This window comes from Emys orbicularis, chromosome 4 (genome assembly GCF_028017835.1).
Source record: "Emys orbicularis isolate rEmyOrb1 chromosome 4, rEmyOrb1.hap1, whole genome shotgun sequence".
Taxonomy (NCBI): Eukaryota; Metazoa; Chordata; order Testudines; family Emydidae; genus Emys; species Emys orbicularis.
The window spans coordinates 66,594,581-66,607,149 of NC_088686.1; the positions used below are offsets into that span (position 1 = coordinate 66,594,581).

The 12,569-nt window shown below is 43.4% G+C and overlaps 1 protein-coding gene across 1 annotated transcript; it reads right to left on the reverse strand.

The window, feature by feature from the left end:
• Positions 1-1,552: 1,552 nt before the first annotated feature.
• On the reverse strand, positions 1,553-7,022 carry LOC135878192 (acyl-coenzyme A thioesterase 6-like). Its single transcript, XM_065403781.1, is given in 2 exon segments — positions 1,553-2,158; positions 7,005-7,022. Coding segments are annotated over 2 exon segments (624 nt in total).
• Positions 7,023-12,569: the final 5,547 nt, after the last annotated feature.

The window sequence follows — 12,569 nt, forward strand, 5'->3', positions numbered from 1 at the left end:
CACAGTATACGTTTTAAACAAACAATTTAATACTGTTCACAGCTATGATGATTGTGAAGCTTGGTTGAGGTGGTGAAATTAGAGGGTGGAAGAGGGAGGGATATTTCCCAGGGAATGCTTTGCTGCTAAATGATGAACTAGCACTCGGCTGAGCCCTCAAGGGTTAACACATTGTTGTTAATGTAGCCTCTCATCAAGGCAGCACGAACAGGAGAGAGGGGAGACAGCATAGCAGACAGAGACAGACACACACCTTGTGTGTGGGAGAGAGAGAGATATGCACACTACCCCTTTAAGTAAGCTGAACCACTCTTAAGTGCATCGTCTTTTTAAGTGGATCAGGAAGTTGAGACAGCAGCTGCTGCCCCAAGCTCTCTCTGTCTCTCTCCATCAGTGTCCCCTCCCTGCTCTATATAGAGAAGGGGTAAGCGGGGTGCAGGAGCAAGGGGGAGGGGGACACCCTGACAGCCCCCCTCCTTCCCCTCCTGCACAGCAAGCAGGAGTCTCTGGGAGCAGCTCCAAGGCAGAGGGCAGGAGCAGTACATGGCAGTGGGGGGAGGGAGAGCTGAACTGCCGATTGATAGCCTGCTGGGCGGCTGCAGCACAGGGAACTTAGGGGAGCGGGGAGCTGATAGGGAGGCTGCCGGTCCACCCTGGTTCCAAGCCCCCACCAGCTAGCTGCAACGGGCTGCTCTTCCTGCAAGCAGTGGACAAAGCAGGCAGCTGCCAAATGACGTTAGAAGGGAGCATTGCACAACTTTAAACGAGCATGTTCCCTAATTGATCAGCAACGTAACAACGAAACAATGTTAACCGGGATGACTTTAAGTGAGGAGTTACTGTATTGCTGAAAAGGAGACATTTGCTAATCTTTGTAAACAAAGGCTAGGTCTACACTAGCATTTTGTCAGTAAAACTTTTGTCAGTCAGGGTGTGAAATGAGTTTCACCGACAGAAGCGCCAGTATGGACAGCGCTATGTAGGCGGGAGACGCTCTGTCACCGACATGCTGCCGCTGGGCAGGGAAGGGGTGGGAAGAGGTGGGGCAGGGGCAGGCCCTAATTGGAAGGGGACAATTAGCTGTCTGATTTAATGCATGGTTCTTTTCATATCAACCCTTTTTTTTTTTTTTGGACAGTATTTCTCAAATCAGGACACTTGGTTATTCTTAACTTATCAAGAATTTATTAATTCACCCAGAAACACATCAGCATACAATCAACAGTTCATCAGTCCAGTGTAATCACAATCAATCTTCAATGTAATGAACACAAATACAGTCTTGCAAGTAATCCAAGATGATTGGAGAGCACTGAAGAACGGAATTTACTCTTAAAAAATTAGCTCTAGGGTTTGTCAGTTGCCCTCTTAAAGTGTATCTGCTCTTTTCTACCTATAGCAAAAATATCCACTGAAAATCCAGAAACTTTAAGACAAATAATTCTCACACTTACAGCTAACCAAACTCAGGGATTTCAGTGGGGCTGCATGAATGCAGCTGAGAGCAGAATTGGACCCCTTATGTGTAAAAGGACATGTCAAATCAGAGATGTTACAGCTTGCTATGTGTTATGCTTAATTTGCCATTCAGATTCTTGTTGAAGAAGGTTTGGATCTGCTGCCAAGCATCCACCTGTGCTTGAGAGTGAGCTCTGGGTTCACCACCCACGACAACCAGGTTGTTCACAAATTCACATGCTGCCACTGGACATAGAGGGAAAAAGGGGGGTTCAATAATATGCCCTGCTCCAGGGTAACTGGTTATCTCAGGCTTTTCCTTCCCATGACCCTGCAAATTATGAGAGACTTTATTAGCCAAATACTCACTTTGAAAGATATGATCATCCTTGCCAACGATGAAGAGGAAGTGCCCCTCAGCCTTCTCTAGTGGGATCAAGCTTTGGCAACCAGGCTCATGAAATGGGTCGTTATACATGTCCAAAATATCTAGAAATCCAGACTCTGTGATCTGATACGTTTCAGGTCATAGGAACAGAGGATGGATGGTCACATCCTTGTAATGGCCGTCGGGGGGTGAACTGATCATGGAGCCATTGATGGAGACAGTGGCTGTGATGTTCTTAAAGAAAGAGGTTATGTGGAGACACAGTTCATCTCCTTTGGAGATTCCAAGTAGCCCAACTCCTGGACTCTTTACCTGATGGATAAAGGGAGGGAAATTCCAGTGAGCACTGAGCTGAAAACTAAATGATCTGGTATTTTTCTTTTCCTTCTCATTCTACTAGATCCCAGATTTCACACTGAGTGTGTCTCCAATGTAGAAATCTATTCAGCTATCACTGAAGGGCAGACAGCTCGGTATGAAAGTGTTTAGTAATGCAGTGTAAATACATACAAGTATATACAACAGGAAGTGAAGAATAATCCAGTATCCTGTTGAAATCACAAAGGAAATTCAGCTGGCAGAATGGAATTTCTCAAACTGGAACATAGTCAGGACCCTGGGGTTTGACTCTCTGATTCTTATGAAAATGCTGTGGCAGGGCCCCAAAAGTTTTTTATGTAGTACCAAAAAATTTTTGTGTAACATCAGAATGACAGTATCTCTGTGTCATCATATCTCCCCCTATACTCTGCTGGATTCAATACGGACTCATAGGGAAGTTGGTTTGCACTTATACTTGCACTTACACCTGCCACAATAACAAATGAATACAATAACGATGAGGAGTCCGGAGGCACCTTAAAGGCTAACAGATTTTTTGGGCATAAGCTTTCGTGAGTAAAAAAACACTTCTTCAGATGCATGGAGTGAAAATTACAGATACAAGCATAAATATACTGGCACATAAAGAGAAGGGAGTTATCTTACAAGTGAAGAATCAGTGATGACAAGGCCAATTCAGTTAGGGCGGATGTGGTCCACTCCCAATAATTGATGAGGAGGTGTCAATACCAAGAGAGGGAAAATTGCTTTTGTAGTGAGCCAGCCATTCCCAGTCCCTATTCAAGCCCAAATTAATGGTGTTAAGTTTGCAAATGAATTGTAGCTCTGCAGTTTCTCTTTGAAGTCTGTTTTTGTAGTTTTTTTGTTGAAGGATGGCTACTTTTAAATCTGTTATTGAATGTCCAGGGAGATTGAAGTGTTCTCCTACTGGCTTTTGTATGTTACCATTCCTGATGTCTGATTTGTGTCCATTTATTCTTTTACGTAGAGACTGTCCAGTTTGGCCAGTGTACATGGCAGAGGGGCATTGCTGGCACATGATGGCATATATCACATTAGTAGATATGCGGCAATGAGCCCCTGATGGTGTGGCTGATGTGATTGGGTCCTATGATGGTGTCGCTAGAGTAGATACGCGGACAGAGTAGGCAACGGGGTTTGTTACAGGGACTGCTTCCTGGGTTAGAGTTTCTGTGGTGTGGTGTGTAGTTGCTGGTGAGTATTTGCTTCAGGCTGGGGGGCTGTCTGTAAGCGAGGACTGGCCTGCCTCCCAAGGTCTGTGAGAGGATCATTTTCCAGGATAGGTTGTAGATCGTTGATGACGTGCTGGAGAGGTTTTAGCTAGGGGCTATACGTGATGGCCAGTGATTTGTCTTTAAGTCTTTAAGGTGCCACCGGACTCCTTGTTGTTTTTGTGGATACAGAGCAACACAGCTACCCCTCTGATAAATGAATACAATGGATCTGATTCACTGCTGGTGACCTGCACCTTTTGTATTCATTTATATTTGTGAAAAATGGATGTAAACCCTTCCATTCTGATGTTAGGACTTGGGATCCACATTTAAACTAATGTAAATGATTACAGAATATGCAAGTAAAGGGCAACGCTCAAGTAGACTCTGTGACCACAATCAGTGATATTACGGGTGTAAGTCATGATGGGCAGTGCTAAATTTTTCTACTACACAGAATCAGCTCAGGAGCCAGTCTTTAATGTAATTCATAGATTTTTAAGGCCAGAAGAGACCACTGTGATCTAATCTGATGCTCTGCTTTACACAGACCATAGAATTTCACCTAATAATTTCTGCATCAGCCCCTAACTCTTTACTGATCTGGACCATGTCTTTTAGAAAGACATGGAATCTTCCTTTAAAGCCTTCAAGTGACGGAGAATCCACCACATGCCTTGGAAATTTTTTCCAATCATAAATGCCATTATTATCAAAAATAAGCACTTTATGGGTTTAATCTGAATTTTTAACCAACTTTTTATGCCTTTGTCCGTTAGGTTACTAACCTCTCTAGAGTTAGATATCTCCTTCAGCGTTCCCTTTGAGAAAATTAATTGATTGAGCTTCCTAAATCTCTCAGTGAGGCTGATTTTTCAGATTCTGAAATAGTCTTGTGGCTCTTTTCTGAACCCATGGCAGTCGACTCCCCATTCTCCCCAGGCAATTCACTTGCCAGATTGCCAGGATAGCCAGATGACTGCTTATTGGGCAGCTTTGGGAGCCAGCTTTCCTGGGAGTCGAGCAGCCTGGGGAATTGGGAACTCGGGCAGCCTAGGGTGCCCGATGTCCAAAGAGCCATCTCCCCAAGCTGCTTATATATTATAGTATTTTTTAAAATTTAGTGTTTAAAATATATAATACCAAGTACCAAAGCAATTCCCATAGAATAACAACAACCCACTCTGGTCATTTGTAAGCGGTGTTAAAACTGGTAATTAATTATTAACAGAAAAGTGATTCCAGGCTATTAAACCCAGCTGCTACTTTAAATAGTAGTGAGCAAAACAGCTTAGTTTATTTGCTTGTTCAAAATGTTTCCTGTTTGTACTTCTAATTAAACATTTTGATCCTTTGAACAAGAAAAGAAGCCAAGATGTTTTACGCAGTACTAATTAGAGTAACAGCTAGTTTTAATGTCCTAGAAAAACAATTTCTGCTTTTCACAATTACCAAACCAATTACCAATTACTGATTAAAATATCAATTACAATTGACCAGTGTGGATTGTTATTCTATACTTATTGGTTTAATAGATATGGTAATTTGTGTTATATAAAAGAAATGTTAACATAAAATATTCAAAAAAGATTCAAATAATTTAAAAATAAAAATACTAATATAAAATGTATAATAAAATATAAAAATGTAAAATAAAATATAAAACATTTTTAAAAAGTCAAAATAAAAAAAAGTATTTTGATTTTTTAAATGAAATGTTTTGATATTTTCAAAATGAAATGTTTTTAGAAATTTTATACTTAGGAAATTTAGAAATTGCTACTTCTTGCTCCAAATCAGAGTGAAAAGAAATTTCAAAATGTTGGAATTTCCTTTGGCATGGAAATTCTGGTTCTAATTCCAGTCATTAGGCCACGAACTACTGACACTGTGGAAAGATAATTGATATCAGAGAGGACAGATCTGAGGGCAGATTGCAGGAACTGGTTGAGGGCTGTACGTGTCAGGGACTGGCAGATACTCGTTAGTATCAGCTTGTCAGAATGAGTTAGAAGGCAGGTCCCTGTGCAATCTGATGGCAATCTCCTAAAAGCTGCTTTGATGAATAGGCTGTGCAGTGTGTGTTACATGAAATTCCTCCTTAATTCTTTTATCACATGTTATATACTGTCACCCAAGGGCAGCTTATAAATATGGTATAGCCTATACACTCAGCACATGCTCTGAAGTGTATATTTTAGCATACTCAAACATTGCAGAATTAGCCGAACTGATCCCCGCAACCCAGAGCAACCACCAGCAATTGTAAAGTGTGGACAGGAGTATTTCATTTGCTTGCTCCTGGTCTTATTACTATGGGAGCTTTACCATTGATTTAACTAGGAGTAGAATCAAACCCTAAAATACATTCAGAGTTGGACAGTGGACAGTTTAACATGGACACCTGTGCTAGTGACCCTTGGGCATGGTTATGCCATGAATGCATGTGTATGTAACCAACAGTACACATATACACCTCTACCCCGATATAATGCGACCCGATATAACACGAATTCGGATATAACGCGGTAAAGCAGCGCTCCGGGGGGGTGGGGCTGCGAGCTCCGGCAGATCAAAGCAAGTTCGATATAACGCGGTTTCACCTATAACGTGGTAAGATTTTTTGGCTCCCGAGGACAGCGTTATATCGGGTTAGAGGTGTATTTGCATTCCTCACACCTCTTGTATAGCTGGATCCGCCCATTTTTTGCCTCACTTTGACTTCTGGGTTGCACTTTCCCAACATTTATATCACTAAAGTGACTAACCTACATTTGTGTAAAAATAACCATCCTTTATAATACTAATAGTTTGTCCCCAAATAACTAAGTACTTCAGATTGAGGTTGCCGTAGTAGCAATGAGCAGGAACACCAACCACTGGAGTTAGAGATACGGAAAATGTACATTTTTGATTAATAATATATACACTTCTATGGTGCGTTTCATCTGGGGATCTGAAAGCATTTTACAAATACCAAATTATTACTCTGCAAAACCACTGTAGATACTTTTTCTCTGTGTGCAGCTAGCTCTGAATCAGCTCTAGATAGTCATACCTTTACATCTCTTCTTATGGTATGATGCAGTACTGGGCAGTGTTTGGTCATGTGATGGGCTCAACTGTAAGGTGAAGTTTAAATGAACCATTAGGAAAACTGTTCATACGGGACTGAGGGAGGTAGGGAGATGAGTAATTCACTATGGACTTTAGTAGAGCTGGGATTCTGAACAGGCAACTAGGGATATGTCTACACAGCAATTAAACACCCAAATCTGGCCCAGGCCAGCTGACTCAGGCTTGCAGGACTTGGGCTGTGGGGCAGTGAAGTTGTTTGGGCTTGGGCTGGAGCCCAGACTCTGGGACCCTCCCGCCTCATGGGGTCCCAGAGCTTGGGCACCAGCCCGAGCCCAAACACCCTACTCCACAATTTTACAGCCCATGAGCCCAAGTCAGCTGGCCCAGGCCAGTTGTGGGTATTTAATTGCTGACTAGACATACCCTATGTGCCAAAGGGATTTCTAAAGCAGAATCTTATGAGAGCTCCCTTTATCGGAAGGAGCATTGCCAAGTGTTCCTACCTGTGGGTGTTGCAGCATGTAGTTCACAGCTTCTTCAAAGTACTCCAGATGGATTTCAGTCAACACTTTGGGAAGATCCTCATATCTATAATAAGCCAGAGGCAGTGTACCAAAGCTGCGACAGGCCAGCAGGCTGGCTCTGTATTCCCACAGACCTCCTCCACGTCCATATATGTCAGTGATCCCAGGAAAGGGACTGTCTTCTGGAGAAGAAAAGATAAAAGGATGGACAGCCTTAAAATTCACTCTTTGGATTCCAAATCTTAAACACAATTAAGAGTCTGCTTTGGTAATACAACAAAATACCAATTACTCAGATGTAGGAATATGGCAGAAGATCTAGAGTACTGGAGAGTCACAGGAAGTGAGCATGGATCGACAGCAGTACATTTTACCTAGTACATATTGCAAATCCTTGCATGGTAGATATTATGATAATAAACTGTAGTGTACTGCAACATTTTTCCTAGCGACTACTGGGAAGGTGTCAGAGGCAGGTCAGAGGCCACAGAATGCTACTAAATGTATATGCTCTCTGGGGGAGGCCCTTTACTGAAAGAAGTTGTATTGTGACGTGCTGTCCACAACTGAATGAGTGGCAATATGCTCCTGTGCAACAGTAGAAGTATGTCTTTGAGCTTGAAAGCGTTAAATGGCTTAAGGGGCTACTTGTAATGAGTCATTTCTGAGCCTGATGAGCCTGAGCCTCATACATGTTCCTGATCCTGATTACCTGAGGGTTCCATGTCAATCAACCAGGGCTAAGCCAATCCACAGCCAAAGGTCTAACCAGATGACCCCAACACCGGGGATATAAGCAACCAATGAGAGCAGTTACTCCTGTCTGCTCAATGTTGCTACGTTGCTGGGAGTATCCCCCACCACTTGGTGGTTCTGACAGACTGCTCTTGTTCCTGCTCCTGTTCCAGCCTGTGTCCGCTCCTGCTCCTGTTCCACCACCAGCCTGTACCTACTCCTGCTCCTGCCTTGCTTGTGCTCTCACCCCTGGCTGCCTGATCACTACTGCTTTGACTATTAGACCTGACTGCCACTGCTTCAACCACTCGGCCTGACCATTCACTTCTGAGTTTCTGATAGTTTGAGCAGTCTGCCCAGCTCCAGCAGCTGGGATGGAGACCCCTGGAATGTCCATCACTGAGATGACAGAGTTGGTCCCAGAGCTTTTGGGGTCAAGTTGCCCAGTTGCATCTGAAGAATGCTTCCCTCTGTTCACAGATCTCAGCAGCCATGGTAACCCCAGTCCTGCTAGCCATGCTGACTTTAAAACATGGCCTGAAGGTTCCATAGCAAGAAAGATTTGATGGGAACCACCAGAAAGTCTGTTGTGTTCATAACCACTGCCGCCTTTTGTTCCTGAAGAGTCCTGCGATGTATCCTGATGGTTGGGCCAAGGTGGGACTTATTATCAGTTTATTGATCAATGAATCACTGGATTAGGCCTTCCTGCTCCTGGAATGGCCACCCCAATCCTCAGTAACTTTGACAAGTTTATCCATGCCTTCTCCATACTATTTGATGATCAGAATCACTCCTATACCACCGAAGCTGCCCTAGCATTTCTCCATTAGGACTATTGGTCTATCTTGGCCTGTGCTGCCCATTTTCAGTGTCTGATTGTCAATACAGAGTGGAAAGAGGTGGCACAGTTATACCATTTCTGCTAGGGTCTGAATGACAATGTGAAAGATGTACTGGCAGAGTTCGAACCTCCCACTAGTTTGAACTTGTATATAGAACTGTGCCTCCGAACTGACAGTTGTTTGTTCAAACGTCACCAAGAAAAGAAGAGGTCATACCCATGACTCCTGTTTCAATCCAGCCATTGCCTCAAGCTGTCCCAGAGCCAGACCCTATGCAGATTTATTTGACGCAAAGACTCCTCACAGATCAGGAGAAGGAGTATCAGTGGCAGAATAGTCTTTGCCACTATTGTGAGGGGCAGTTTCTGAGTGCCCCCTTAAATCCAGACCTCCAGCATACACAAATATGGTTGTGTCCAGTCCCATTAGATGGTTTATAGCTGGACGTAACCTCAGAGTCGAGTCTTCAACCAGGTCTGCTCTTCTGCCCATATGCATCTTGGCAGCCACGAACTGTCATCCTCTGCACCCACAGTTCTTTCTCAATCTCTGGGTCCCAGCTACAACTAAGGTGAATTGCACCCAGCTTGTGCTAGTGGATCCTGGTGCCTTTAGCAATTTCATGTATCCTGGATTCTCTAAGACTAATCAACTGCTGGTACAAAGAAAGCCCAACCCAGATCTAGTGGAAACAATTGACAGTAGCATGTTTTGTCCTCTGGTCCAGTTACCCAAGAAAACGCCCGCGCCGCGGCCACTCGGAGTCTCCCCCTCCCTCCCAGGCTCTCAAACCTCTCAAACAGCTGTTTCGCGCGCCGCTGCTCCCCCTCCCTCCCAGGCTCTCAAACCTCTCAAACAGCTGTTTCGCGCGCCGCTGCTCCCCCTCCCTCCCAGGCTTGAGAGCCTGGGAGGGAGGGGGAGACTCCAAGTGGCCGCAGCGCGGGCGCCGCTTCTCCCCCCCCCCTCCCTCCTAGGCTTGAGAGCCTGGGGGGAGGAGGCAGGGCTGGGGATTTGGGGAAGGGGCGGAGTTGAGGTGGGGCCGGGGGTGGGGTAATTAAAAAACGGGGGGGGGGGGGAAGCCAAAATTGTTTTTGCTTTGGGCGGCAAAAATCCTAGAGCCGGCCCTGGGAGCTGGTCAGCCTGCATGAGGAGGATGAAATATCTATATAGCACTATAAAAGCTTGCATGGTGCTTTCCAGAAATAAAGTCACTATTCATGTCCCAAAGATCTTACAATGAACAGAGGAAATGACAACAGACAAAGAAGAACAAATGAAGGAATGGGGGGGGGGGGGGGAAATACCAACAAACAAGGTATGAAATGTTTTGAATGAGTGAACACATTTTTACACTGGAGAACAAGGCAAGGCAAAGGAGGAGAAATGGATAGCACTGAAGTGGAGGTCAGATAATTGAAAGAAATGTGTTTTTTAAAGGAAAGATTTGAAGGTTGAAGGCCTGATTCTCTGTTCTGCCCTGTCCCCCTTTACACTTCTCGGGTGGCATTAAGGGAGCAGAAACTGGCATAAGAGGGTTGCCTGGCTTGAGTAGACCTGCTAGAATATCTCTGTGCTGGTACCTCCACAAGCCAAGTGTGTGTTGGGGGTGTGGAGTGGGGCATGCTGGGGACTGACTGGAGCATGTTGTTCTCAGGCTATTTACAGACAACACACAGACTGTCAGGCCATTGCAATTGCAGTAAGCGTGTAAGTGAGAGGTCAGCGCCTTTGCAATGAAAGGGGATTATATAGTTGTATTCATTCTGGACAAATCTCTTCCAGTATTATCTCTCTTAGATAAGTTATTGCTGTCCTCTGGGTTTCCCAATGTACTTTTGTCTTCTTTCTGCCCATCTTTTGAACTGTAACCTACTTAAGGAAGGGACTGTCTCTCTATTTGTAAATGTTTGTAAACTGTTGAAACTTCACAAATAAAAAGTAATAACAAAAGTGAGGCAAGTTTTGTTTTAAAATAAAGTAGGCCCATCTTGAAATTAGTCTAAAAAAAATCAAACAGTTATTCTATCTTATTTTTTCACTTGTTAAGGGCTGACAACATGTTCAGCACTACACAAGATACATAATATAAAAAATCTCTCCCCTGAAGAACTTACAATCTGTCGTAGGATCAAAATTTAACACAATGCTGTGGGGAGTGGAGAGCCAAAGATAATGTTCTCTGAATGAGAACTTATACACTGTGTTTATGCTAAGCACAAATATTGTCCCATAAAAAAATCAGATTTATGTAGGAATGCTGATTGGAGCTTATATAGTGTTGCATAAAAGGCTCTAACAGCAATTAATAAAAGATAATGTAAAATTGAAGATTAAAAAAAAATCCCTAACAAAATGAGGTAGCTCTCAATAATAAGTGTTTCTGTTATTTAAAAATAGGGAGCTTTATTTAAAAATGAATAACTGATTGTCTATAGGGACAAATGACACTTGGTGGAATTGAAGTACATCACCAGTTGCCAGGCAACTACTGTAAACAGCTTGGGGGTGGGCCTTTGAGATCCAAAGAAACTGAGATTTAGCATGCAAGGAATAGCTGATTGTGCCTGTTTATACAAGACCAAGACTGTAGGAGCCATTCTGTAAGGTAAATACAAAGTCTTTCCTGCCTTTCTAGGTGGTGATTTTTGGTTTTTGCTAGCTTCAGTAGAGTTCATATAGAATATCAGTGGAATCAGACAGCATATGAGTCAAACAGCAAGTGCTGACTGATAGGGAAAATAAATCAGGTGGGGTATGATGGTTCATGGAATTGGTTATGCACTGAGTGTTTCATCTCAATGTTTCTGGTTCGAATCCCACTGAGAGTAGTAGTGAACAAAAGTTGTTGTTACCACTGGGTGGATGAAGTGGACTGTATGAAATTAATTTGAAGGACAGAGATCCTATTGGACAACTGTCTGTTACAAAACCACCTTTCTAAATGGAAGCATAGGCAGAAAGGCTGATGGAGTGGGGATACTTAGCAGTCCCTTCAGGTTTGGGTGAGGCATCCTGATGGGGTGGGAAAGCTTCCATGACTCCCACCTGTTCTGTGGACAAAGGGAGCCCTTCATTTTCCAAGGCTATCAATTCAGCATCTTTGCAAGCAGGAACAACTCCCTATAAAAGGTCTAAAAAAGACAAAAGATATGTCTGTGTGACTCTTACAGCATGGAAGAGCAGTGTTGATTGAGGGGTGGGGTGGGAGGAAGGGCAATAAAATATGGTAGGACTGAATGAATAATGTAAATGGAACTAGTCTTTTTTATTCCTAGATGGGCGCTTCTCTCTGTCAGGGCAGGATGATGTGGGAGTAGTATGAATTTCATCTGCCTGTGCTCTGCCTGTGATGTGGAATGGCTGTATCAACGAGTAAAGAGAACAAGTTAATGGGAAAGAGTGGATCTTTGCTTATTTTCTTTTTCTCTCTCTAATTCTTTGTTCCATTCTCCATTCCTTTTCTCCTTTGTCCTTCCTTTATCATTCACAGAAATGTAGGCTCCAGTTCAACAAAGCACTTAAGCACATGCTTAAGTCCATTTTCAGTGGAGTTTAAGCATGTATTTAATTGCTTTGCTGAACCTGGCAAAGGAGTTAATTGTACCAGATCTGTCAGCACTGTTGCTGACCTGCTGCCCTATTCCCATGCCAAATCAGCTTCATACCAGCTGGTGCTAGGGAAGTGTGTCTTCTAGAAATGCAAACTGAATGCATCTTCAGTGTTAAAAGATGCTTCAACTGGCAATAGGGGAAGTTGCTATGGTGGAGCTCCCCTTTCCTGCATGATGGAATGGGATAAACTGGGGTGGCCTTCTTCTTTGTAACATTCATTATTTTGATGGACTCCAGCAATGCCTTGGAGATATGAGATGCTGATGTATTAACATAGCTCTTCAAACTGATCTTTATGTTTTAAAGTGTTTTGTCAGCAGCAGCACTGAGGCGTTTCACCGGTGCTGGCAGG